The sequence below is a fragment of the Acomys minous genome (genome assembly GCF_964271855.1).
Source record: "Acomys minous genome assembly, chromosome: 17".
Lineage (NCBI taxonomy): Eukaryota > Metazoa > Chordata > Mammalia > Rodentia > Muridae > Acomys > Acomys minous.
The window spans coordinates 61,267,736-61,295,708 of NC_140500.1; the positions used below are offsets into that span (position 1 = coordinate 61,267,736).

Consider the following 27,973-nt stretch of genomic DNA (forward strand, 5'->3'; position numbering starts at 1 on the left):
GGGATCTTGGCCATTGTTGCTTGCTATAGGATCATGAGTATTTTCTAGGAGAGTTTATATAAAGGATGCAACTGAACATTTTATAAATATACTTGGTGATATGAATATGAATTCCCTGAGCTAGACAAATGAAAGAAAAAAATAGAAAATTGCTGAAAGAACTAATTCATGTGTGAAAAACATGCAGCTAACCATCAGATTTTCTTTAACAAAAGGAAATTGACGTTAAATGAATTCCAGTATCTATACCTAGACAACCATGGAGATCAATATGATTGCTAAATTAAACAAATGATGAATAACATATTGGACAAAGAAAAAATTTAATTAATTAAGCAGAGGACAAATTGAGTCTTTTCAGAATATTGTAGAAAAATGAAAGTGAATATAAGAAATACAGTAGAGGTAGTCGTGAGAGTTTCAAGAGAGTCTACCTACTATCTACCAATAAACAGACTTTATGAAAGATACCAAGATGACAGAGACAAAGCAATAAAGTATTGTGCTTCAGTGAATAGCTTTGGTGTATTTTATTCATTTACAGTGTTGGGCATTACATTTATGACTCACATATGCTAGGCCAAATCTTGACCAAGCTGCACAGTGACAGGGTTTTGCCATGTAGCCCAGGTTAGATTCAAATTTGTGACCTTCCTGCCTCAGCACCTTGAAGTGCTGTAATTATAAGAATGAGTTACCATGTTTGGCTTAAGCATTATTTGTGTAAATCCCTGTATTGTTGGTTTTTCAAGGAATTCAACATCATCAGCAGCAACAATAAGTTAAATAAGTTAAAAATTAAATAGATGATTACTATGTACTAAGCATTGTGCTCAGAGATATATATTAATATGATTAATTATCATATATAACTATATATTATATTCTTGTATATAATATATTAATATGATAAATATTAACATATATTAATAAATTAGCTGGACTGGAATCCCCTAGATAGACCAAGCTGGCTCAAAACTCATAGACGTCCACCTGCCTCTGCTTCTCAATTGCTATGCACTACAATACACAGCTTAATGTTTATATTTTTGAAACTATATTTTATGTATAGCAGTACAGATCACATGTTAAATAGCACCATAATGGAATTATTTGCTATAGTTTTAAACAGAAAAAAGGGACAGTTTCAGGCTACAAAGCTTCTTTTCCTAAAACAACAACAACAACAACAACAACAACAACAAACTTAAAAAAACAAAAACGCTCTCTTTCTGAGTAGGGTAGAGGGGTAAATGCTTTCAATGATTACTCATGTCTGATTCCTGTTGCACTAACGGTCAATGAAATTAAAACAAAAGCCCCACTTTCACAAGTATTGCGTTAAAGAGAAGCATTTGTTTAACCCTTTGGACACACAAATTGCTCTTGCTACTTCAATATCCACAAAGTTGAATTCACCTATCTATTATGAAACCAGAAAAACTTTAAAGTGGAAACTTTTAAAAAAATGTCTTCTTTCATGACTTATGTGTCCTGCATTCTGTCCTTTTTCATCACCGAAATCTGCCCTCTCTTGATCCTTTTCTAAATTCTATACTCTACCCACACACAAGCACACATGCATAGATGTACGCACACGCATGGACACACACACACACACACACACACACACACACACACACACACACACACCCCATTCCATCCATCCTCACAATGACCCATAGTGTAGGTACTTATTGCCAGTTTTCAGACCAGGAGCCCAAGGCTCAGAAGAGTGTTGCACTGACTCACTGGTGGTGACCCAACTCTAGATCTTTCCAGAACCAAGCTCTTGACTCATGAAAATGATGACAACTCTGGAACTCCATCTGAAACATAAATCCCAGTCTCCCTTAGGCAACAGAAAACAGTGATGTGTACATATTTGTCGGCCAACTGGTTTGCTTCACCTGTGGCTTGCTGACATTGGTAAAACGAACAGAAGTCTTGAGCGCTCCAGTGCCACAGGGGATTGCCTGCTGCTTTGGGGTCCAGACACCACATGAAGGATCACGGGTGAGGGGTGCAAGGCTCGGTCATTTGTGCCACCTTACTTGTTAATCCTCTAAGAGCCACATGCTGAGTAGGGCTTCCTAGACAGAAAACTCACAGTTTAACAGAGGCATGTTCCCACAGGATTTAGGTGAGCCAAGACAAAGAAGACCAACCCATTCCTCAAAAGGGAATGAGTGAATAGCTGTTTGCCCCCCCAGTCTTTGTATTTTACAAATTAATATGTGGGGGTTTTAGGTATCATTGTGGCATATGAACAAAGTGCGTTTTAGTATATTTTGTTTTGCCCTCATCTACCCCACTTCTCTGCACCCTCTAATTCCTCTTATAATCCTTTTTCTCTTCAATGTGTCCTTCTGCCCACACCCAGTCTTCCTCACCACCCACTTTTACTCTCTTTCAGTCTCCTTTTTAGGTTTTTTGGGGGGTTAACCCACATGCGCGAGTGCGCGTGTGTGTGTGCGCACATGTATGCTGCATGCCCTGCTTTAAGGCTACACACACTCCCTCCTGTGTTTCCTCACCCGTTGTTCTGTAGGTAAGCCTAACAAACTTATTGGTTCCCAGGATGAGCTACTCGCTTTGTCATTTGGACCCTCCAAAGGGGATGTTGACACTATTCATGTCCCTCCCCAAGGGAAGGAGTTTAACAACTGCATGAATACGTTACCAGTTAGGATAGCTTATGACACACAACATATGGTTTTTGTCTTTTTGAGTTTAGGACATGCTGCAGAGCTGTTATTATTGTTATTTTTGAATCACTGAGCATCTTTGTTAGTGTTTCTATTGCTGTGATCAACACAGCTTGAAGAGGAAAGGGTTTGTTCCAGCTTACAGCTCTCAGGCCACAGGTCCGCCATGGAAGGAAGTGCAGGAACTCAAGGAAGGAACCCCAGAGGGTGCTGCTTACTGGCTTGCTCCTCGTGTCCTGCTCAGTCAGCTTTCTTATAGCCCTCAGGACCAGCAGCCCAGGGGGGGCACAGCCTATTGATCTGGGCCTTCCCACATCAGTCATCAATGAAGAAAATTACCACAGGCTTGCTCATGGGCCAATTGGATAGGGGCGTGTTCTCAATTGAGGTTTCCTCTTCTGAGACTGCTACATCATCCAAAGCGACATTTTATTACTTATGGCCCAAAGAATCCCAATTAAAACTGAGTAAAAAAATTTTAAAGGCTAAGACTTATCTTGGCCTGAAAATTGCAAATATGTATTTTCGATTATGGATGACTTAATATTTCAAACCCATTTTGCTTTTTTTCAGATCAACATGTAATACTGTAAACCTTGCAGGGGGTTTGTGGGTTTCAGGTTTATATTAAAGGAGGTAATAATTTTGGCTTCCAGCAACAAAAGAGCACTCTCCATGGAGCTTTAAAAGCATCATATTCCCATAATCCAGACCCACTCAGGTTGCCGTTCACATTGCTATAGGAGAGAAACACACTCTCAAACATATAAGCAAGCCATTTCCAGTAGGGAGTAAGGAAAACACCACAAGTTGTGTTCTGAGACAAAGAAAAGCAAATCCAAACTGATAGTTTAAAAACCAGGAGGCCACCGAGTTAACTGGGCACGCTTAGTGCACACAGGTGAGTTAGTTGTTGACTTTGCCATAATTATAAAGTGGAGCAGGAAGCAGTCTCAAGACAGCAGGTCTGTTTGTGTCAGGATCGGTTTTCACTAATAAAGATGACTTAAGATCCCGAGGAGCTTTGATTTGTGTGGGCTTTCCTTGTCAGTGCTTACCATATCAGAGAGGAAACCTGGAAGGGCGGAAGCCATTCAAAATAAGAGCTATCTGCTTAGAGCTCAGGTCTCATTTTCTTAAAAATAAAAGATTTATTTTATCTGTGTGTGTGTGTGTGTGTGTGTGTGTGTGTGTGTGTGTGTGAGAGAGAGAGAGGGGGGGGGGAGAGAGAGAGAGAGAGACACCGAGAGAGAGAGACAGACAGAGAGGAAGAGATAGATAGATAGACAGATAGACAGACAGACAGACAAAGAGAGAGACAGATAGAGACAGAGACAGAGAGAGACAGAGACAGAGACAGAGACAGAGAGAGACAACGAGTGTGCTTAAAGAGGCCAGAGGAGAGCACCAGCCTCCCTGTAGCTGGAGTTACAGATGGGAGTACGAGCCTCCTCCCCCGTGGGTGCTGGGAACCCATCTCTCCAGTCTCAGATCTTGATTTCTAGTGCCACTATTCAAGTACCAGTTCCTACTACCAATGTTCCAGCAGCAAACTACTACCTTTCAATGTCGATATAAATGTTATACCTGATACAACTAGTGACCAGTATATTTAATGCACAGGACCAGCACAGGTTTTACCCGAGAGACACAGGGATGAAGTGACAATAACTTCTGGTGATGGGGAGGCAGGATACGCTTTTCTTAGATACCAACATATTTTGATAAAAATTTTTAAAAATCGAGACAGGTCTTATGTATTATATCTATTGTGGCTGGCCTCGAACCTAACCTGTTAAGCAGCCAAGAGGAAATGACATAGAGTTTCTGATCCTCCTGCCTCAACCTCCCAAGTGCTGGGTTTCAGTGATGCACCTCCAAACTGAGTTTATGTGGTGCTGGGGATCGAACACAGGGCTTCATGCAAGACCTCTACCAACTGAGCTGCATGTCCAGCACTTGTTTTGATAAAACTCTCCAACACATTCGGAGCAGAGGAAGGATCCTTATAACAATAAAATATGTTGCTGCTGAGAAACAGTTTTCTGAAGAAAAAAAAAGGTTTTAACAATGAGCTTTGTTGTGAGCCCAATAACCGCAAACCTCCCGGTAAAGAACTGAAGATGGCGGCAGAAAAGCAAGAAAAGCGAAGAAAGGCAGTGCTGTTCCATAATGTAAGTCTTTGTTACTGCAATACAACAGGCAAGGTAAGCCAGAAGTATGGCCGCTGAAACCTTGAAGATGAAGCTGTCACTTATGGGCCATCCGATTGTATCCCCAGGAATGGATCATTTTGAACACTATCATTGGTAGGCGAAATAGAAATTCTTCAGACAGGTTATTTTGATGTGCTCTTAGTTGTAAATGTAACAGGAATCATTTCAAAATGTGGGGTTAGTGCTCTGGTTAAATCCGATCAATACAGTTTAATTCTTTCTGTTTGAATTCGACCCTGAAGTTATCAGAGGAATGTCAATATCCATTTTAGCCCTGGAAATGTTTGCAAGGTGCCGCTGACTAGGTAGAATCAAGCTTTTCAGAGCTGCCGCCACCTGGCGGAGGCAGGTTGAGCAGCTAGAAGAAAAACTCAGCTGGGTGAGGTTCCAGGAGCCTGCTCCATCCAGCACAGAGGGCTGAAAGATGGAGCTGAGTGAACGGGGAAAGCTACACCTCAAGCCTTCAACCAGTTTTGGAATGAACAGTTGACACTGGGTAGAGCACTAACACTTCGGGGTAGATGGCCACTTCCTGCTGGCCTGAAGAGGTGAAGACGTCAGTGATGTCACAGGGCTCTGAGCATCCCCGTGCGAGCCGCAGCACGGCTGAACCTATAGGGCAGTCAAGCTGGTCCACTCTCTCTTCATCTAGGACTGGAAGCTCTGCCAAGGGCTCCTCCAGTTTTAATGCACCCCAAGTTCCCATTGCTGGGCTACATTGGACGGTGATGACCCAAAGGCTTCCATGGAAGGGTGTATGGCAGACTCACGTGGGGACCAATCTGAGGGAAGTTAGTGCTTCTGTGAAAAATCTTATTTCAAAAGATAGATGGAAATTCAAAGTAAGCCCTTGTTTGTTTCTCAAACAAGACTTGAGAGGCCACTACAGCCTTGACAAAGCAGCAAATCCCGCTTTCAAATGCAAGCTGACTGACAGAACTCCAGTGCAGAGAGGCAGTGAGCAGTAGCTAATCTCCTGATCTTATGGTTTCGACAGAAATGCTTGTGAATTCACCCGGAAACTTGAAAAACAATGGGAAAAGTTGATTGGAGTGAGTAACATGGCAAGGGAAACACATTTGGAAAAACTACCGGTGCACGCTAGAGGGCCCTGATGATGGAAGAATGGTTAGAGGGAACTCCCCCAAATTAGAGTTCTGATTGCATTTCTATTGTAAGGCCTCAGCAATGACAGGAAAAATATAAATATAATAAAATCTTTAGACACATTTTATGGCACATATAATATATGGCACATATTATATATATATAATAAAAATCTGGAATTTGTGGAGACAGAAATTATAAACTATTTAGAACAGAAAAATTATACAGCATCAGATTTCTTCAAGAAACTAAAATAGCAGAAAACTCTGTCTTGAGGATTCAGAAAACATTTTGTTCTATTTTCCAGATTCAAGATGTATATCTTATTGTATCTTTAATTCTCATTAGATAATATTTTTATTCTAAAAGCAAATACCCTTATTATTAAAAAACAAAAACACCCTCAGGTGCATTTCCATAGTGTTCTAAGTCTCATCAGGCTGACGATCAAGGTTAACCTTTACAGGGCAGGTGACGTGGCTCAGAAAAGGAGAATACGTGCCACAGAAGCTTGGTGACCTGGAACCCACAGTGGAGGGAGAAAAATGGGCTCCTGAAAGTTGTCCTCTGACCTCCACATGCTTGTATGTGTGTGTGTGTGTGTGTGTGTGTGTGTGTGTGTGTGTGTGTGCACGTGTGAGCGCGCGCGCGCGCGCACACACACACACACACACACACACACACACACACAGATCAATAAAGTTTTTAAGAACAACTGTGGATGCAGTGACTTATAGTTAGCATGGGTTGAAATTTCAGGGAAGTGAAACCAAAACTTCCATCATTCAAGATAAAAGTCACTGAACACTACAAATTCCTCTAATTGATGCACTGTTACCTGGAATTATAAGCTAAAATAAACCCCATTCTTTTGCAGTGGTTCGAATGAGAAATGTCCCCCACAGTCTTATGTATTTGAATGCTGGTCTCCAGTTGGTGGCGCTGTTGGGGGAAATAGGTGCATCTTTGCTGGAGGAAGAGTGTCACTAGAGTCCGCTTTCTGCTTCCTGCTCCTGCTGCCTTGCCTGCCTCTTGCTGTCATGTTTTCCTTGCTGTAATGGGCTTTATCCCTCTGGCATCACAAACCAGAACAAACTCTTCCTTCTATAAGTTGCCTTGGTCATGGTGTTTTTGTCACAGCCCAGGAATGAGCTGATCCACAGCCTTCTGTCATCACTTCCCTGAAGACCTTCCTCTGAACATCACTTGTATGGGTAAGCACGCCTGGAATAGGAGTCCTTCATGCCCAAACAACGATAGTCACACTCACCCTTCTGCTAGTCCCTGGTGACCACTAGTTTTATTAAAATTTAGTCATTTCCAATAAGACAGGTAAACTCCTGGCAACACCCAGCCTACCTCAAAGAAGACGATGAACATTAAAGAACCTCCTTATGGAGATGGCTTCAAATGCGGCAAACCAGCCAGTGGGAAAAATGTCCTCATTTCAATCACTGACAGAATTCAGTCAGTAGAGTTGACGGTCAAACTCTGCCAAGACAGGATAAGCGAGTCCTCAATAGCTCCTGCCTCACAAATATATCTGTCACTGGGCCAGAAGGCTGAAGATGATGCTGCAATGTTCTAGAAAGTTTTGGGAGACTGTTCAGGCAGCAGATTATCTCTGTCAGTTTTTTTTTCCAATTTGGAAGTTGCTCACATGCACTTCTGGTTTACTCAGGCAATTAATTTTATTTCTTCTCAAGTCTCTGATGGGATTGAAGACCAAATAGGTTAGTTTCACAATTAAGCTTAGCTGTTAGGGGTTGAGATATTTTTAGGTCTAGATAGATGTTTTAAGTTGATAGAGATGGGATATGGTAGATACTGATTTACATTTGGAATTTTAGACTCACCAAGATAGGAAAATGTTTTCTTCAAGATTGCCAAATACAAATAGGCAAAACACTATGAATGTAACATGAATATAACTTCTGATTGTTTCATGGTTCTTCTTGCTCTATGTAGTTTATTTTGTATAAGTATAATAAAATAAATGTATAAGTAAAAAATTTAGCCATTTCAAGAGGATAATATGAGTTTATTGTTGTTATTTGTAGTGTTGAGGAGCTAACGTAGGGCCTCATGCATACTCAACAAGCACAATACTCCTGAACTGATTTCTCAGTCCTTAATTGAAATTTTTGAGATTACATTTTGTCTGGGTCAATGTATATATCATTGCATATACTACTTTGTCTATTTGTCCATGAAAGGACATTTGGATTAGAAATTTTGGCTATTATAAATAAAACTGCCATGAACATTTAATTCCATTTTAAAAGATTTATTTTATTTCAGATTATGTGTGTATGCATGTGTGAATGCAGAAGCCTGCACAGTACAGAAGGTATCAGATTCCCTGTAGCTGGAGTTACAGGTTCTTATATACCATCTGATGTGGGTGCTGAGACCCAAACTTTAGACCTTTACAAGACCAGTAAGCATTTGTAATCACTCAGCCACAAAGACTTAAAAAATATTGAGCATTAAATTTGATTGTTTAATTTTCAGCTTTCTGCCCGTCCCCCAAAATCTGTGAGGACATGTGGGGACTAACAAGAGATATACAGGTACCTAACTATGTGTGTTACTTAGGACCCCATTTAATATTCATGATCATAATGTTTTAAATGCATTTTTATGCTCATATGTTTATACAATGACATTGTAAACAACAGTCTCATTTTTCTTTGTATGGATTACTTAGTCAATTTGTAATTATTGGATATATATATTTACATATTTATATACACATATCTCCAACAGGGTTTCTCTGTATAGCACTGGCTGCCCTGGACTCACTTTGTGGACCAGGCTGGCCTCGAACTCACAGAGCTCCGCCTGCCTCTGCCTCCCTGAGTGCTGGGATTACAGGCGTGAGTCACTGCGCCTGGCTGGATATTTTTTTTCTAATTTACAACCTAATTAACCATATTGACACCAAGGATGTATATATACATTCTTATCCTTAATTTCTAAGGGGGTAGGCTGGAGAGGTGGCTCAGTGGTCAAAGCACTGGTTGCTCTTCCAAAGAACCTGGATTCAATCCCTAGCATCCACAAAGTGGCTTTATAATCATCTCCAACTCCAGTTCCAGAGGATCTGATGCCCTCCTCTGACCTCAGCAGTCACCTGGCACACACGTGGTACATAGACATACTTGCAGGCAAAACATCCACACACATAAAATTAAAAAACAAAGAATCCATAAGAGTGCAATTGTTGACTCACATCAAGCATGCATTTAGACACTGATGCATAGCGCCCAACTCTCTTTCTACTAACTGCATCTACCTGCCCTGGAAACTTGTTCATCCTTAGCATTTCCATCAAGCTTAGTGCAAGCTGGTCAAGTGAACAGAAAATTATCTCCATTTTTAGAATATAAAATTTTAATATTCTTTCACAAGCTGCCGGTTTTGAGGGACTTGATTTATTGTTATTAACTAGCTAGACCTCTTTGATCTTAATTATATTAGTACTTTATTTCTTTGTTTTCATTTCCTTCCATTTTTGAAGATGCTTATATTAAGTTTTCTGATGTACATGATTTAACGAATCTATCTATCATCTATCTATCTATCTATTTATCATCTATTTACTTATCTAATATCCATCTTTGTCTTCTACCTACAATATCATCTATCTAAGCATCTATGTATGTATGTAGCTATCATCTATATTGTATCATTCATCCATCATCTATATGTCTGTCTATGACCTATCTATCTACATATTTTCATATTGATTTTTGCCCAAATCACATCAGAACCAGCACTTGTTTCATTCTGGCTCTGGCCTTGGGCGTCATGCTGTGAAAACCTCTACTCTATCCCACTTTATTTGGAAGATGTATAGGTTTTAATTTGCTAGCAGGAAATCCAGCTTTATGTTGAACCTGGACTTTTTTTTTCTTCAGTATTATATCTTAAGAATAATATCCCTGTAGGATGCTAACAGAGTTAACAAAATAGTCTGTGGTCAAAAAATTTGGGAAGCACAAGATTTAAGCAAAGCGATCAGTCTTTCTGTCCTGCAACACTTATCACAGTGGAGAATATGAACTGCAATATGATTAAAAGCAGCAAACCCAGGAACACTCCTGCTATAAATCAGAAGCATATGAGCTAAGCCCATGATAGAGTTTGCATGAAAAAGCATATTACACAGCTGTAAAGAAGCAGCGAAAAGACTTGCTGCAGCAAATAACAGTAAGGGTTGCTTGTGTGATATATTTTGTGCTAACAAAGGACGAAATAAGAACATAGGTCTATTCTTTATTAGATGTCATAAAGAAACCCTGAAAGGCTCATGGGAGACCAAGAACAGCGGTTCTACACAAGGGAGTGGGTGTTGGAGATGGCTAGAGAGACGATGCGTCCTGCCTTTTAAGCTACACCTGTTACCTATAAAAATAAATTGGCTTTTAAAAGAAAAGGAGTTTATTTAAATATGCTCACAGCTCCAGTGCTTCTCTGAGCTGGGGTGGCCTGCACAGGTATTCACAAGCTCATTTCAGTGCAGGGTTCCATAGCATTTTGAGTTATTCATGCTTTAAACAAATATGAGCTGTCTTTAGCATATACTAAATGTGGTATTTTATATACTTGAATTTCTCTGGTGGTGGTGGTGATGGTGGTGATGGGGTGGTGGTGGTGTGTGTGGGTGTAGTATAGTGTGTGAATGTTGCACATACATATGAACTTGTGGTTTTGTGTGTGTTTGTGTATGTACTTGTTTGTGTGTGTGTGTATATATATATACATATATTTATGTTTATGTGTGGTATTTGAATGTGTGTGTAGTATGGGAGTGTGCATGTAGTATGCATGTGGTGTATATATTGATGTGTGTGGTGTGTGTACATATGTGATGTTGTGTGTGTACGTGATTCTTTGCTTGTTCTATTTGTCCTTAGCATTGAGTAGTTGGAAGTGCAAGTTGCTTCTTGTTAGTCTTTTTCATTATTTTGTTGATACCAAAATTACTTACTTCCATTCAACATTTTTCTTGCAATATGAATATATATATATATTCATCCAAAAGGCTCCCTTTATTAATCACCTAAACTTACTTTTGGATCTGGTTGAAGAACTCAGACATTTATGGAATTATATTAGACATAAGGGACACAATTATGTATTTTCTGAGTTTTCAATCTTGCAAGACACATTTCTCAAACATTCTCATGTGTCATTCAGTACAGTCCAAGGCATCTGGTATTTTCCATTGCTTTCATATAGATCCTGACTCTTTCCTAATTATCCCAAGTCTTCTTGTTTTGTTTCTGTTGGAAAGAGATCTCTTTGCTTTCTTTTTGTTCAGGATTATTTCTGATATGAGCCAGTTTTCCTTAAGAGATTAGATATTGCATCTTAACAAACCATTTTGGCATTAATGGAGATGAATAAGATGCTTCTCTTTGACTAATTTAGTTAATGAAATATAATAATATATTTCCTGATAATCTAATAATCTTATTTGCTAGAAAAAAGTCATGCTCTGAAACAATGCATTGCTATTCTAATATGACTTGAAGTTCTTTTTTTGACATTTTAAAGATTTATTCCTGCTTTTGCCTTCTGCAAATGTGTGTTTGCTCGCATGACTTTATGTGCACTACATGTGGGCATGAGCCTGTGGAGGAACTGGAATTACAGATGTTTGCGAGCTACGATGTGGGTTCTGGGAATCGAACTCTGGTCCTTTGCAAAAGCAGCAAGCACTCTTAGTTAGCCATCTCTCCAGCTCCTTGAGTACTTTAACTGGGACATTTCTGTCTACACTTGTAAATGGAATTGGCTCAACGAGTTGTGTCTGGAGACTTCTTTGCCAGCTGTTTGTATTAAGTTATGCCAAGTACATATAGTAAATGATAAAGCCCTCTATTTTTTTTCATCCCAGGGACTTGTATAAATGGATTTAAAAAAATGCACAAAGCATTTTATGTAAGTGATCAGCAGGAATGTACTTTGAGGTGTGTGTGTATGTGTGTGTGTTGTATGCATAATGTGTGCATGCCTCTGTGCATACATATGCAGAAGCCAGAGAATAGGGAGTTCTGATGTCTCTCCACTTTATTTCACCGAGACTCTGTTTCTTACTGAACCTGGAGATAGGGTGGGGACCAGCAGGCTCCATCAAATCCATCGCTTTGGTCCACTTCTCACAGTGCTGGTGTTAAAGATGCATATGGCCAAGCTTGGTTTTTTTTAAAATATAGGTGTTAGGGATTTGGACTTATGTCCTAATGTCAGCAGGCATTCTTCCTCACTGAGCCATCTCCCCAGCTCCTAAATACAATTCATGAGCAGTATTTTTCCCCCTTCTGCTTCCCAGCCGGTGCCAATTTGATTATTTCTGGTTTTACAAGTGCCTATCTTCCATCTGGCTGAACATTAGGCTCTCAGGCCTGTTTAAGCTTTATCGTCTCAACCTGAGGGCAGCAGAATTAGAAGCTGATTGCAGCCTCCCAGAAGAATCCCAAATTGTCTGTGTGTGTGATTTTATTTCTGGGTTTTTGATTCGATTCCATTGATCAACCAGCCTATTGCTGCTATGCCAGTACCATGCCATTGTTTTTTGTTTTTTTTAATTACTGTTGCTCTATAGTACAGCTTGAGAACAGGGATGGAGATTCCTTCGGAAGCTCTTTTATTATACAGGATTGTTTTACCTATTCTGGTTTTTTTTTCTATATGAAGTTGAGAACTGATCTTTTAAGGTGTGTAAGAAATTGTGTGGGTATTTTGATAGGGATTGCATTGAATCTGTAAGTTGCTTTTGGTAAGATGGCTATGTTTACTATGTTGATTCTCTCGATCCATGAGCATGGGAGATCTTTCCATCTTCTGATATCTTCTTCAGTTTCTTTCTTTCAGAGACTTGAATTTTTTCCCCCATTCAAGTCTTTCCCTTGTTTGGTTAGAGTTACACTAAGATACTTTTTATTATTTGTGGCTATTATGAAGGGTATGGTTTCCCTAATTTCTTTCTCAACCTGTTTGTCATTTGTATACAGGAGGGCTACAGATTTTTTAGAAAATTAATCTTGTACCCAGCCACTTTGCTGAAGGTGTTTATCGGCTGTAGGAGTTCTCTGGTGGAATTTTGGGGGCATGTACAAACTGATGCATGAACCAAAGACAATGCATGCCCAGAACCTAGACCCCCTGTCCAGCTGATGGACAGCTCACTGTCCATGTGGGGTAGCATGGACTGCCTCTGACATGAACTCTGGTGCCCGAGATTTGATAACTTCCCCTTGGCGGAGCCTTGCCGGTCCACAAAGGAAGAAGATGCAGGCTATCCTAATGACACCTGATAGGCTGGGGTCAGATAATAGGGGAGGAGGGCTCCCCCTGTCAGAGGATTAGGGGAGGGGAATAGGGCAGAATAGGGAGAGAGGGTAGGAATGGGAAGATATGAGCGAGGGTAACAGTTGGGATGTAATGTGAATACATTATTTAAAAAAATAGAATCCCAAATTGATGATCCCAAGTTTCCCACATTTATACTTTTACCTTATAATTAAATGCTGCTAAGGATGTGTCATTTGCCCCAGTATTAACCACATACATTGCAGAAAGAATCTCCGCTGATGAGGGCTATGGGTATACAGGTAAGTATATAGAAGGCAGTATGATACTGTGTCCATTTAACAAAATAATAGTAACTCAGGGCCTATGAGCTCCTGAGCCATCAGTTTGCCGACAGGTTTACAGTCCCAGGCATACGTTCCACATGGTGGGGTGGGCTTTATATTCAATCAGAAAGTAGTTGGTGACTTCTATACGATTAATACCACTCTTGCACCAATGAGTATATTTTGGCAGTCTAGCCATTATTGTAGCTTACAGAGGTCATAGCTGTTGATGACTTTTCTCCATTGGTAGCCTGCACAGGACCTTCTGTCACTAGAAAAGCGAGCCAGTATGGAGAAAATTTCCAAGTCAAAATCAGCTTGATTTTGCCATGTCCTGTGACCCAAGTCCAACAATTCAAAAGGGGGTGGGTATACCACTCCTGGTTTTGAGATTTCTGTTTGATAACCTCTCGCATTTTTGTTGTTGTTGTTGTTGTTTTGTTTTGTTTTGTTTTTTTCCAGGCAGGGTTTCTCTGTGTAGCCTTGACTGTACTAGACTCACTTTGTGGACCAGGCTGGCCTCGAACTCACAGTGATCTGCCTGCCCTTACCTCCCGAGTGCTGGGGTTACAGGCGTGCACCACCACGCCTGGCTAACATGTTTATATATAATATAAAGTTATGTATATCTTATAGTAACTTATAGTAAGTTTCTATGTGGCTGTTTCAAACAATCTTAGTGTTAGTTATCCCTTCTCCACTTCCTCCCTGCTCTACTCTCCTGCCCCCCTTCCCAGCTAACCCTGGCCCCCATGATTTTCCTCCCCACGCATACCATTCATAACCCACTAGTCCTGCACTCCATGGTACCATCTCTCCAATAGCATCAAAGAATTCTTACTTCTTGGTTTAGCTGATTATCACCTATTGTGATGACGATGCTAGGGGCTCTGGGACATGTTTATAAATGCAGTGAGGATGGGGAAAGAGATGGAATACAAATAGCCAAAACCACAAATATACCTATATTTCTTGGCTAAAAGCCTGAAGCAGCTTGGCAAAACAGGACAAAACAAAGCAGACAAAACAAAACAAATCCCCAAAACTCAAACAAACAGACAACAAGACCATGAAACCTCTTCCCCTTCTATGAAAGAATAAAAGATGTAGAAATCCCAGATGTGCTACAGCAGTGTATTTTCTAATAACTCCTTTTACTTTTCTGCTATGATTTCCTACCAAGCATTGATTTTTTTTTTTTTGAAAAAAAAAATTCACTTTACTGAGTCACACCCAGCTGTAAACAAGTCACGGTGGGAGCCTCACCCCCCACCCTACAGTGTGAAATGAAATGACTGGGTACAGGAGGATCACCAGGGTAGGTGCCCAGCAGGGCAGCGGGCAGGTGAATACAGCAGGCTCTTGAGATTCTGGGAGGCCCAGGGTGGGTGGGTCAGAGAGAAGGGCTAGGCACCCAGAAGCCTCCAGACAGCTTTTGAAAATCCTGCTGAGAGCTGAGCTCTGCCCAGCCCTTCCATCTGCTGTGGTGAAGGGGAGGCTGCCCTGAGGGGACCAGCCAGCCTCGCCTGTTTCCTGTCCCCCATGAAACCAGGGACAGTCCAACTGCCATTATTAATGGAAATATAGAACACAAATGTAAAATGTTAGTTGGGTTTCCAGTGATAGGTTTTGAAAGAAGAAAAAGTGTGTAATATTGACAATGTCATAGTTTTCAAAAAAGATTTTTTATTTTTCACCCATATGAATGTTCTCCTGCCTGTGTGCATGTACACTAGGTGCATGAAGTGCTCATAGAAGCCGGAAGAAGACACTGGACCCTGGGAACTGGAATCAAAGTGAATTCTAAGTCCCGATGTGGGGGCTGGGAATCAAACCTGGCTCCTCTGCAAGAACAGCCAGTGCTGTTAACTACTGAGCCATCTCTCCAGCCCCAGCAGTGCCATGTGTTTATAGTTTTCTGTTAGAGTTCGTACAGATTTAGACTTACATTTCCACAGCAGCTCCAGGTAGTCCATCAAGAACTGCTACGTAATCTCCTGCCACAATACAGGGAGTTCTTGGATTCAGAATAGACATGTCTTGCTCAAACCATACCACAAAGTCATGTACGTAGCAGTGTAATTAGCAGGAAATGACAGATGACAAGAATTAATAAATGAATTAATGATGCTGAAATCCCCTTAGCTGTCTAGATTGCTTGGCTGTCTCTCAGTTTTCTTCCTCGTCACAGGTTGTTTCTTGGTCTTGGTGGTAGGTCCGCCAACGAAGAAAGATTAGTTCATTCATCAGTCCTGTCATTAAGAGCCTTGCCTTGGTTCCTCCTGGACTGCTGCCACCATGCAGCCTGTACAGCACAGGCAAGAGGGACCAGCCTTTAGCTGCATTCCCTCAAAAACTACTGTACATCTAACGGAAGTGGTGAGCAGAAGTGCCTCAGGTAAAGACAGGGTTTTCTTCTTTATACTCACATCTTTTCTGTGATTTTTTTGCTCTAGCGAGTAGAGTTGCTTTGGGCCACACACGAAATCTTTGTTCAACACTTGTCAATCAAATTCACTTTTTCTAAGAGCCCCTGGGTTAGTTCACTGCCTTGCTAGATCAGCCACAAGCAGGCTGCTGGGTTGATAATTAAGGCAGGGTCAATTGCAAATTAGTATTCATGAGGAGCCCAAGCCCCCGTTCTTGGGACCTTATTGCATTGGCATAATTTTCTATTACTGCAGATTGTAAACATCAGCAGAGAACAACAGAAGAAATCAACTTGTCTTCCCAGGGATCCAGGGACGCACCGAGAAGCAGTCCACCTGGAAGTTCAGTTATCTATCTACTTATCATATCTATCTACCCACCAACAGCTGTTGATTTATCATCTATCATCTATTAACTAGCATCATTTATATTCTATTTATCTATCCATCAATCTTTGTATCATCTGTTATCTTATTTTCTATCACCATCTACTTGAATACTTGCCATCTATTTACCATATTTCTCTATATATATATATCACAGATCTATGTATCATTACATCATTATCTATCTTCTATGTATCTATCAACCTACTATCTATCTATCATGTGTGTATCTATGTATGTATCTACTATCTACCTATGTATCTATGTATGTATGTATCTATTTATGTATCTATGCATCTATGTATCTATCTATGTGTCTATGTATCTATCTATCATCTACCTATCTACCTATTTATCTACCTGTATATCACCTGTCTGTCTACCTCTATATCACTATCTATCTGTCTATCTCTCTCTGTTCGTACTTCCTCTATCATCTACCTATATTAGTTATCAATCAGCCAATTAAGCATTTATTATTCTGTCTCTATCTTTCTATTCTTTTTCACATATATTCACATCACGTTGTAAATATATGCTTATGACATAAGAAATAAGTTATAACACATTGGAGTGATATACTACAAATGTATGTGAAAGTCTCTAAAATATGAAAGGCTATTTCAACTCATTCACGACAAAAGGCACATGCATTTTAGCATTAATGAGATGCCATATTTCCGTTCCAGCTGGGAAAATTCTAAAGCTTTGACACGATACTTTGTTGGCTTGCAGAGGAGGAGCAGGGACTCTCATACATTATTGGTGAGAATGTACCTCGATACAATTCTGTATAGAGGAAAAATATTAAAATAAAAATCCTCATGTTCCATTTTTGTTAATTCATATTTAGATATCCTTACATGATAGATGTAAGGTTATTCACAGTGACAACCAAAAGTGGGAAAACATCCAATTCTCTTCAACTAATGACTGTGGAAATGATGTTATGAGTTCAAAGACTAGAACACTGTGTCACTGGAATAAGCAGAGAAGCCCTTTGTGTGTCAGCACAGAAAGATTTCAAGAGATATTGTTAAGATAAAAACCAGGATGCAGACTAATATGCATAATAAGTTGTGTTTTGCGAGACTGTATTTTTGCTGACTCATAAATATGTCTCCTCAAATGGAGTGAAGAATAATATTCATCTGGAAGAGTATTCATCGGTACATATGTGTCAACTTGACACAAACTAGAGAAGTCTGAAGAGCGGGAACTTCACTTGAGACAATGCCCCCATTAGACTGGCTTGTGAGAAAGTCTGTAGGGCGTGTTTTCTTGATTAATAATTGATGTGGGATGACTCATCCACTGTGGGTGGTACCACTCCTAGGCAGGTGCCTCTGGCTTGTATAGGAAAGTAGGCTGAGCAAGCCATGAGGAGCAAGGCAGTAGTCAGTGCTCCTGCACATATTCTGCCTCTAGGTTCCTGCGCGAGTTCTGGTCCTGACTTCCTTGACTGTAATGAGGAAGTGCAAGCCAGGAAAACCCTTTCTCCTCAATTTATTTTTGCTCATGATCTTTATCACGACAATAGAAAGCAAGCTAAGACAACAGGTTAGTTGGAACAGGAGTCCACAGACCTTAGAGAGTCATAGGAACTCCTGTTATACTCCATAATTTGCTCATCTTTCAAAACACAGAAGAAACTTGTAAAATGACTTTGTGGAAGTGAACATCGGCACATACACCTATGTCTGTGGTCTGGAGTCTCCTGTCCTGGAAGAGAGCTCAAGCATGGTGTGTGTCCCCCCTAGGGACAGGAGTTTGGCTTATCTTTCCTTAACTAGTTGGGGAAACTCAAGGTGAAGTGACTCATAGGAGTCAGCAAAGCAAACACAAGAGGTCCAGTGGGTGACAGAATAAGTGAGAGCCATTCTGATATGATGTATTCAAAGTCCAGTTCCTGCAAAGAATGTCATCACAGGCAGAGGCTACACCTCAAAAGAAAATTTCTTCTATTTCTTCAAGGTAGAATATTTTGGCCTATCCTAAAGAAAAGATCTTCTTAAGAGTTTGCAAAAATCAGAAGCTTTGAATTACATTTAATTTTATGTTAAAAATATAAAATATGCAATGCCCAAAGTAACAAATTGCCTGTTCTTACAAACAACATTTAAGCAAACACAGACCCTACAACCATCAAGTCCAAGAGGTATAACCAAACCATCCTCCCAGAGGCTCCCAGGCACCTCTTCTTCATCACAACGCTGTCCACACTGTCCCCTCAGAGGCTCCCCAGGTGACTCTTCCCCATCACACTGCTGTCCACACTGTCCCCTCAGAGGCTCCCAGGCACCTCTTCCTCGTCACACCACTGTCCACACTGTCCCCTCAGAGGCTCCCCAGGCACCTCTTCCTCGTCACACCACTGTCCACACTGTCCCCTCAGAGGCTCCCCAGGCACCTCTTCCTCGTCACACCACTGTCCACACTGTCCCCTCAGAGGCTCCCCAGGCACCTCTTCCTCGTCACACCGCTGTCCACACTGTCCCCTCAGAGGCTCCCCAGGCACCTCTTCCTCGTCACACCACTGTCCACACTGTCCCCTCAGAGGCTCCCAGGCACCTCTTCCTCGTCACACCGCTGTCCACACTGTCCCCTCAGAGGCTCCCAGGCACCTCTTCCTCGTCACACCGCTGTCCACACTGTCCCCTCAGAGGCTCCCCAGGTGACTCTTCCTCGTCACACCGCTGTCCACACTGTCCCCTCAGAGGCTCCCCAGGTGACTCTTCCTCGTCACACCGCTGTCCACACTGTCCCCTCAGAGGCTCCCAGGCACCTCTTCCTCGTCACACCGCTGTCCACACTGTCCCCTCAGAGGCTCCCCAGGTGACTCTTCCTCGTCACACCGCTGTCCACACTGTCCCCTCAGAGGCTCCCAGGCACCTCTTTGCTATCACACCACTGTCCTTTCTGAAGGAGAGACTGATCTTTGCTTACATGGTGTCACTTCCTTGCTGGAATTCAACTCATTTTATATTTCTTTTTTAAAAAATATATTTTATTAATTTATTCATATTACATCTCAATTGTTATCCCATCCCTTGTATCCTCCCATTCCTCCCTCCTTCCCATTTTCCCCTTACTCCCCTCCCCTATGACTGTGACTGAGGGGGTCCTCCTCCCCCTGTATATGCTCATAGGGTATCAAGTCTCTTCTTGGTAGCTCAAAAATGCCATTTTGTTATGCTTATTCTAAAGTTCCGTGAGAGCCATTCATGGAGCTACATGTGGGTGATTTTATTAGTGATATAGGGTGTACAATGAACGCTTATTCTATTGACAGACAAATGAAATCTCTCCAGCTTGAACAAGTAAGAATAATGCTGAGCTGAAAAAGCTGTTATATGCATTTAATTCATAATGCACAAGCTTTTCTAGTGTAATTACTGCTGAGAGAAATGTCTGGGCATGTATAACTTCTGGTTTTCTAGATAGTATTAGAACCTTTTACAATGTGATTTTGTAAATTTAGATTTTTTTTCTGGCAGCCAGCAAAACTCGTCATTGCATCCATCTTTGCAAAACTTAGAAAACTTAGTTGGGTCAAGATATAGGATAGTCTGAAGATGTGTGTCATGACCTCCTTAACAGTTTAAATTTCTATTTCATGCACGATGAATTAAGTCGACTGTCTCTTTATACACTAATTGGATATTTGAACTTTTTTTGTGATGAGTGTGTTTAATACTTAGACTATCATTTTATCGAGCCATTTGTCTTTCCCAGTAGTTCACTGAATTTGTGCACTACCAAAGGATCTGAATGATTAGCTTTGGGAGTTCACCTTGTGGTCAGAAGGCATTTATGATATTCTGCACAATGCTTCTATGTACTTAATTTGTTGGCACAAATGATCTATCAGAAATTGAGCCTAAGCATCTGCTCAGCATGCTATCTCCCTGCCGGCAACCCAATCAGCGAGTGCTGCTAATCTCAGCCGTCAGCATTCGTTGGACCCTTAGCACACATGGGACCCTGGTGCCACACTTCATGTGAGCTATTTGCTTCTTATATTAGTAACTTGTCTTGTTGCTGTGACAAAACACCTCGGGAAAAGCAACTTAAGGCAGGAAGATTAGTTTGGCTCACAGCGTGAGGAAATGCAGTCTATTACAGTGGAGGAGGCATGGAGGCAGGAGCCTGAGGCAGCTAGTCACATGGTACCCACAGCCAAGAAGCAGAAAGACACAAATGCTGGTGCTCAGCTTGCTGTCCCCTTTCAAGTCAGTCCTGGATCTTAGCCCATGAGTGGTGGTGCCCCTATGCAGGCTGGGTCTTCCTCTCTTAATTACATGTGTCTGAAAACACCCTCACACCTAGAGGTGTGTTTCCATGGTGATGCTGAATCTTGTCGAACTGACCATTAGGGTTAACTGTCACACTCACTTCTTCAAATACATCTATGTGGAATGTAGTAGCAGGCTTGAAGCCTTAAAGACCCAATGATTGAACTAGAAGGTGATCAGGCCGGGGATTGGTCTCTCTTGAAGTAGAGCCAACATGTTCACTCTAATTATCACAATGCCCCCAAACCAAGGTTTCCATCCGGCATCACCTTTGGGATTATTGCATACTGTGGAAAGGACAATCATTAGTTCCAAAAGAAGAGAATATAAACATGCTGAAATTTAAACCTCTAGAAATACAGCACAATACATTATAGAGGATACTGACACACAGAAAACAGCGCTTAATATGGAAACTGTGCTATGCTCTTGAATGAAGTTTGCATCAGAGTCAATGTGTGAAAGGGATGGCGAATAGACTTTTTAAACTTAGCATTGGAAAGCAAACATGTAGTATACCTCTTGAGTAAATAATCTCAAATGCTCATAAACCAGAGTCATGTTTTACAGGTTACCATCTTTTCATTAACCATCAACTTGACAAAGCCCAGACTCATCCAAAAGGGATCACAACTGAATAGTTGTCTTTATCATGTTGGCCTGTCTGATGGGATATTTTAATTGATGTGGAGGGGCCCAGTCCATTGTGGGAAGCATCATTCGCTGGACACGTGGCCCTGAGCTATGTAAGAAAGCTGCCTAAGAGTGGGCCAGCCAGCAGCGTTCCTGTACGGTTCCTGCTTCAAGCTTCTGCTTTGAGTTTCCTCAAAGATGGACTGTGACCTGGAAATGGACTGTGACCTGGAAGTGTAAGGCAAATAAACACTTTCCTTCCCTAACTTCCTTTTGGTCAGAGCATTTTATTATGGTGACAGAATGAAATTAGAGCAGTGCTATGGTAAAAACAAACAGTGACACACAACCCGCAACACCTCCTCTGAGTTCTCAGAACCAGGAGAGATGACAATCCCTGTGCACTGTGTCGAGTCTCAGAGGAAATTTCTAGTCGTTAATAAACACAAATCAACAAGATGTTCTCCACCAAGTCTCTAAGCACCATTGCTTACTGACGAAAACCCCACAGCTGTGTGGGAAGAGAAATCTATTCCTAGTTCAGCTTTAAATTTGTTGTAAGAGTAAGGAACTTGTAGGTATCTTTTAAACAAGCCAGCTTTTTTAATGAGGAATTTTAACACAGAGGAAACCTGGCTCGGTCATGTTCACAGGTCCTGGCTGTTGGTGGAGCCACACTCTTTGTACCACCGAGACCTTGTTCATGCTCGTGGCTTCACAAGAAAGACTTATTTTTACAGCGTAGCCTTGTAGGTTGAGCATTCACCATCCACTGCTTGATGGATTAGATTTCATTGTTGGTGTCTGGAGGGCCATGTCTCAACCTTACGGATTGCTTCCCGGCAAGCCACATTTTTATGCTCCATGTAACAGACACACTGCAGTGGCTGCGGGACAGGGTTTGGAACTCTCAGATCCAAGTGGCATGACAGGCACCGTGTTTTATCTTAGCAGCTAGTAAATCTAAAGGCCACACAATTACACTGCTATCCAATGAATTTGGTTCCTAAGTCCCGTCTGACATTTAACGGTTTACAATGGAAGGTACGCAGCATTTCATCTGAGAGTCATGATGCTTGTTTACAGGAAACAATGTTTTATTTTCTTCCGTTTGAAAGGAGAGGAGACGCTGGGATCCTTGCCTGTGATCACACGGCTAGTGGCAATTCATAATTAAAAATCTCAGGTCTTCTGTCTCTAATATCAGTGCTGTTTTTGATTCGAATAACAAGCCTGAGATTTGAGGGTTGCAGAGGGGTTTCCAAAAGACCCACTTTATCCCTGTGCTGTCAGTCCACACAATAGATGCTTATATAAAGTTCAAATCACCCTTAAGCTGAGCAGAACGAAGTAAGAATAAGGCATTTCAGTGTTGCCTCCAGGGCAAGAGGCATTAGGGAAAATTACTAAGAGATCTTGGAAAAGCTTGTCCGTGATCAGCCCTCTGACGAGGACATGAGCGGGCCTGCTTGTATGTGCTCTGCAACCCCTAGACACTGAAAGGCGTTCTTTCTGTGACTTCCTCTGAGTGGGGAGGTCTCATTTCTTATAGTGTAAACTCCTGAAAGGGGTTTGGATTGATGCTTTCCTAGAGATAAAAGATTCAAGGGCAGTGGCATTGTTTAGGAGGAAGACCGGAGGCCAGGGAGCAGGGCTGTGGTATATGGAAAAGAGAGGTAGCCTATGACATGTGTGCTATGGTACCAGCTGCTCCCTGAGCAGTGACCACTTAACTTCAAGAGGAAATCACAGACCGTGCGAAACACATGCTGCAGAGAGATTGTGTCAGAGGGGAGAAGGGAAGGACGTTGTTGAGAGTGACTGGAGCGGCGACATCTCCGCCTTCCAGCATGCCGTGCCTAGCACAGTGGCATAGCAGAAACACAGACCCTGGCAGGAGAGCATCTTAGACAAAAGGCCCAAGAGAGATAATGGGGCACTCAAAGGGTCTGTTGTTGTAGCATCCTGTAATGGGAACTAGGTCTTAATATTCTTAACGTGTCTTTCACGGTCCTGCGGGTACCACTTCCTGATCGCGGTGGATGTGTCAACACTGTGTCAGAGAAGTGGGTGTGAGAAAGGCAGGCATACAGGCACATGAGAAATCTTCATTTATAAAAGACTATAGAAGAAGGAAGGAAGAACAGGGCCAAGGAAGTTTCTGCAGAGCACAGCACGAGGCTGGCAAATCTCTACTCACGCTTTCTCGTAAGTCCTGTTGGGATGCTCCGGCCACTCGATCATGCACACGACCCTGCTGGGCATAGTCTCCGTGGTGGAGTAGTAGCCCTGTGGGAAGGCCAGCAGGAGAGCCAGGACCCAGATGACAAAGATGACCACTTTGGTAGCGGTGGCCGACAGCCGTGGCTGCAGAGGGTGGATGATGGCCATGTACCTGCAGTAAAGGAGAGAGGGCAACGGTCTGTCATTGTCTCTTTTTCCTGACCACAAAAATTCCTGGAAGGGGCTGATGAGTTGGCTCTGGCTGCTCTTCTGGAGTACCCAGGTTCAATTCCCAGCACACACATGGCAGCCTACACCTGTCTGTAGCTCCATTTCCAGGGCTTATGACACGCTCACACAGACATACATGTTGGCAAAACACCAATGAACGTAAAAATAAATTATATATAAAGAAACTCACTGGTTTCTAATATTTGTGCTTGTCTATTTGTAGAGGTTAGAAGTCAATCCCCAGTGTCCTTCCTCAGAAAGCATCTACCCTGTCCTCTGAGACAGTCTTTCTCTGGACCCTGGGGCTCACTAATTAGGCTAAGCTAGCTGGTCATCAAGCTACAGGGATCTGCCTGACCCTGCCTCCACAATGCTGGGGTTACAAGTGGGGCACCACCGTGCCCCAACTCTTTCATATACTTTCTGGGGGATCAAATTCAGGTCAGTCCTTCTCAGGGTGGATAGGCAGGGGGCATCTTGAGAGATACCTCACAGGTTAAGACCTCTTGCTCTAGAACTGTGAGGTCAGGCATTCAGGTCCCAGAACCTATGTAGCGAAGTCCGGTCCGTGTCTCCACAAATGCCTGTAACCCTAGGCCCAAGGGGATCAGAGACGGGAGGACTGTTGGCACTGACTGAGATCTGAGCTCTGGGTTCAGGGAGAGACCCTGCCTCAGTGGAAAAGTCTCAGGTCCTCATACTTGCACAGGAAGCTCTCACCAGCTGAGTTCTCCCTCCTGCAGCCCTTCTCAAATGATGATTTATGAGTATTTTCTGGACTATTTTTAATAGTCTATCCTTAGACTATCTGACTTATGACACGCACTATTAAAAACTCATAAGGAAAGACAGACATATTTTACAAAGTGGGGAGTCCATCTAACAACATTCGAAGAAATAGTTTCGTTCTTGACATGCTTGTAGTGCAACCCTGATGGCCAAATACACGCTAGCGACTTACAGAATGAGAAAAACGATGCGTTGTAAGAACTTCCAACATCAAGAATTTTATCCTTGAGGCTAGAGAGAGATAATTTAGGCTAAGAGCCCTAATTGTTCTTCCAGACGGCCTGAGTTGGTTGTCAGGATCCACTCTGGGTGGCTCAAGGCTGACCATCACCTCCCTGCTGCTCCAGGGCATCTGACACCCTCTTCTGGCCTCCTTGGGTAATTGCACTCATGTGCACCTATACTCACACATATGCATGCACACACATAATTAAATAATAATAAAAGAATTCTGTCCTCCTTTCCTTCCTGATGACAGAGACTGAACGCAGGACCTTGCTCTTGCTATGCAATTGCTCTGCACTGAGCCACATCCCTAAAACTTCTCTTTTATGCCATTGGGATGAAGGGACAATGCTGATAGGCACTGTACGAGAGGTCTCGGTCTGCAAAGCTCTGCTATGATGGAACCAGAAGGTGACATGGCCTCATGACCCTGCAGCTGTCTTATCCCGTAGAAACATGCAAATGCTTGCATAATGATAAAAAAAAAAGCCTGATGCATTTTTCAGACCGGGTCCTTCTTAAACAGTGTGATTGCAGAGGTTTTAAGAGTCCTTATGTAGCATTATAAAAGCTTAGCAGTGAGCTGCATGTGCATTAAGAGCTCAGCTGGTAGAATGGCATCAGCTACCACCTGGTGATTTCATGAGGAAATCCTAGACACAAACCTCAGAGGGGATTGCACCAGAGGGGAGGAGGAGGGGAGGGGGAGGGGAGAGAGAGGAAGGGAGGGAGAGTTCACAGCTCTGCTCCTCTCTAGTAACTTTTGAGAGCTTTTGCATGGGGATGTGGCCACCTTCTGTTACACAGTGCCTGGTATACACAAGGCCCTGGGCTACATCCACAGTACCACAAAAGCTGGGCACAGTGGTGCAAGCTTGTAATATGTGCACACAAGGAGTAGAGGTAGTAGAATCATAAATTCAAGATCGTCCTCGGCCACATATCCAGTTCAAGGCCATCCTTGGCTACATGAGACCCTGTCTTAACACAGACAAGCAAGCAAACAAACCAACCAACAAAACCCAAACAAGCCAAAACAACAAGGCTCACAAGATGGCCCAGTGGGTAAAAGTGCTTACTGACTGTTAAAGTTTGGTGATCTGAGTTCAATCCTGAGACCGCACAGAAAGCCAGATGTGATGGTTCCTACCTGCAATCCCATAATTCCTCCTGTAAGATCGGAGGCAGAGACAAAGGAATTGCCCAGAATCCTATAGGCTAGCTCATTTGGCTACTCAGTGTGGCAGAAACAGCAAGAGAGACTTTACCTCAACCAGGTGGAAGGAGAAAACCCACTTCTGAAAAGTGCTCTCTGACTTCCTCCACATGTGGGCCGTGCCATGGAATGTATGTACTTACACACACACACACACACACACACACACACACACACACACACACACACTCACACACACAAGAGAGAGAGAGAGAGACAGAGACAGACAGAGACAGACAGAGACAGACAGACAGAGAGACAGAGAGAAAGAGACAGAGAGACAGAGACAGACAGAAACAGAGACAGAGACAGAGGAGAGACAGAGACAGAGACACAATAAGTACAAATTAAAAACAAAAGCTGAAACAGCCAAAAAGCTCAAAGGTGAATCTAACATCAGAATTCTCACTGTACCTTCAAGCATCTAAGGGTCAGGGTAAAGCTAAGAACACATGCTTTAGGCAGACACTAGAGTCCACAAAGATGGGCTGGAAGAAGCCTCTGTTGTGGATGTTGGGAGTACAGTGAGTGATCAACAGCTCTTTGCGGCAGTTCTCAACTGTGGGGAGTCCAACAACCCTTTCACAAGGGCCACCTAAGGCCACTGGAAAACACAGATATTACATTACAATTCATAACAGTAGCAACTTTACAGTTATGAAGTAGCAATGACAATAATTTTATTGCTGGGGGTCACCACAGCATGAGGAACTGTATTAAAGGGTCACAGCATTAGGAAGGTTGAGAACCACTGGCTTAGAGACTTGGCCATTCCTGGGTCCCCTCATAGCCGCGGTCTAGATTAAGAGATGTCATCCAGATAAGTTGGCCTGTTTAAAGCTATGCACAGCTTCTGAGATGCCACAGAGATCTGAGGCACAGGAGACATGACACTCTGCATTTCACATTACACAATGATCCTGTCTGTCTGTCTGAAAAAGTGTCTCCTGGTGTGCATTTGTTTAAAATGAATTTTATGGACTCACTACTTTAAAATATGCACTTCCCCCTCAGAGTGGGAATGGTATTTTATACAGCCATTGGGGTCTAAATATCTGACAGGCAGGTATTTCTGGTTTCTGTGGGTTAGACAGCCAGATGCAGGCTTTAACAATACACAGACAAACATCTGCACAGCTGTTAGCTGGCTTCACACAAACCCATGCAATTGCTTTACTGTATTCTCTGGTCTCCTAGGAGCTCTGGGAAAGGACTGGGCCCAGAGTATCAGTAGAGCAATTTTTGGTCAGTATGAGCTTCAACAGTTCTCACCAGGCACCTGCTGTAGGTAGAGCACAGCCCTCCCTTCGGAAGGCTAAGAGCATCTCTCTCCAGGGGAGCAGGCATGTTCACAAACTCCCACAGATCACAACAGCAGGCATGTGACCTCAAGTGCAGACTGGATCAATGCCTCCACCCCTTAGGGATGCAGGGAGGCAATCGAACGCAGGAGGTCTTAAGGAGATGCGCTCCCTGGATTTGGGCTAAGCCTGCAGAGCATCCTGCTCCAAGGATCGGAAGTACTTGGAGCCTCTGCCTCTTCTGGGTTGGGAAGTTTGATATAGACAGAGGCTTAAAACTTTAGCTTTCTCCTTGTAAGTGGAGTTTAGCCATATAGTACGGGATGAGCATCCTATAGTGCACAGACCCAAACATGGTAAGGAGCAAGGAGGAGCCAGTGGAGGATGCTTAGATATCACTCAGAAGGGGAAGTAGAAAAGACAGAGGTGATGGTAGAAGAGAGAGAGGGAGCAAGGCGGGAGAGGGGGTGCAGAGAGATATGAAGGTGGAGATCTGACCTTGGGGACGGGGCACAGGAGGAGAGAAGCCCTGCAGAGAAAAGAGAAACTGTGGGTGGGGACATC

General features: G+C 42.5%; 1 protein-coding gene across 2 annotated transcripts in view; it reads right to left on the reverse strand.

Annotated features, from left to right (window-relative positions):
* The window catches only part of TACR1 (tachykinin receptor 1), a 170,802-nt gene that overhangs the window by 54,315 nt on the left and 88,514 nt on the right, over window positions 1–27,973 (reverse strand). For both annotated transcript variants that reach the window (XM_084765377.1, XM_084765376.1), the window contains one exon: window positions 23,625–23,819. In XM_084765377.1, coding sequence (XP_084621503.1) covers window positions 23,625–23,819 — 195 coding nt within the window. The remainder of the gene's footprint in view (window positions 1–23,624; window positions 23,820–27,973) is intronic.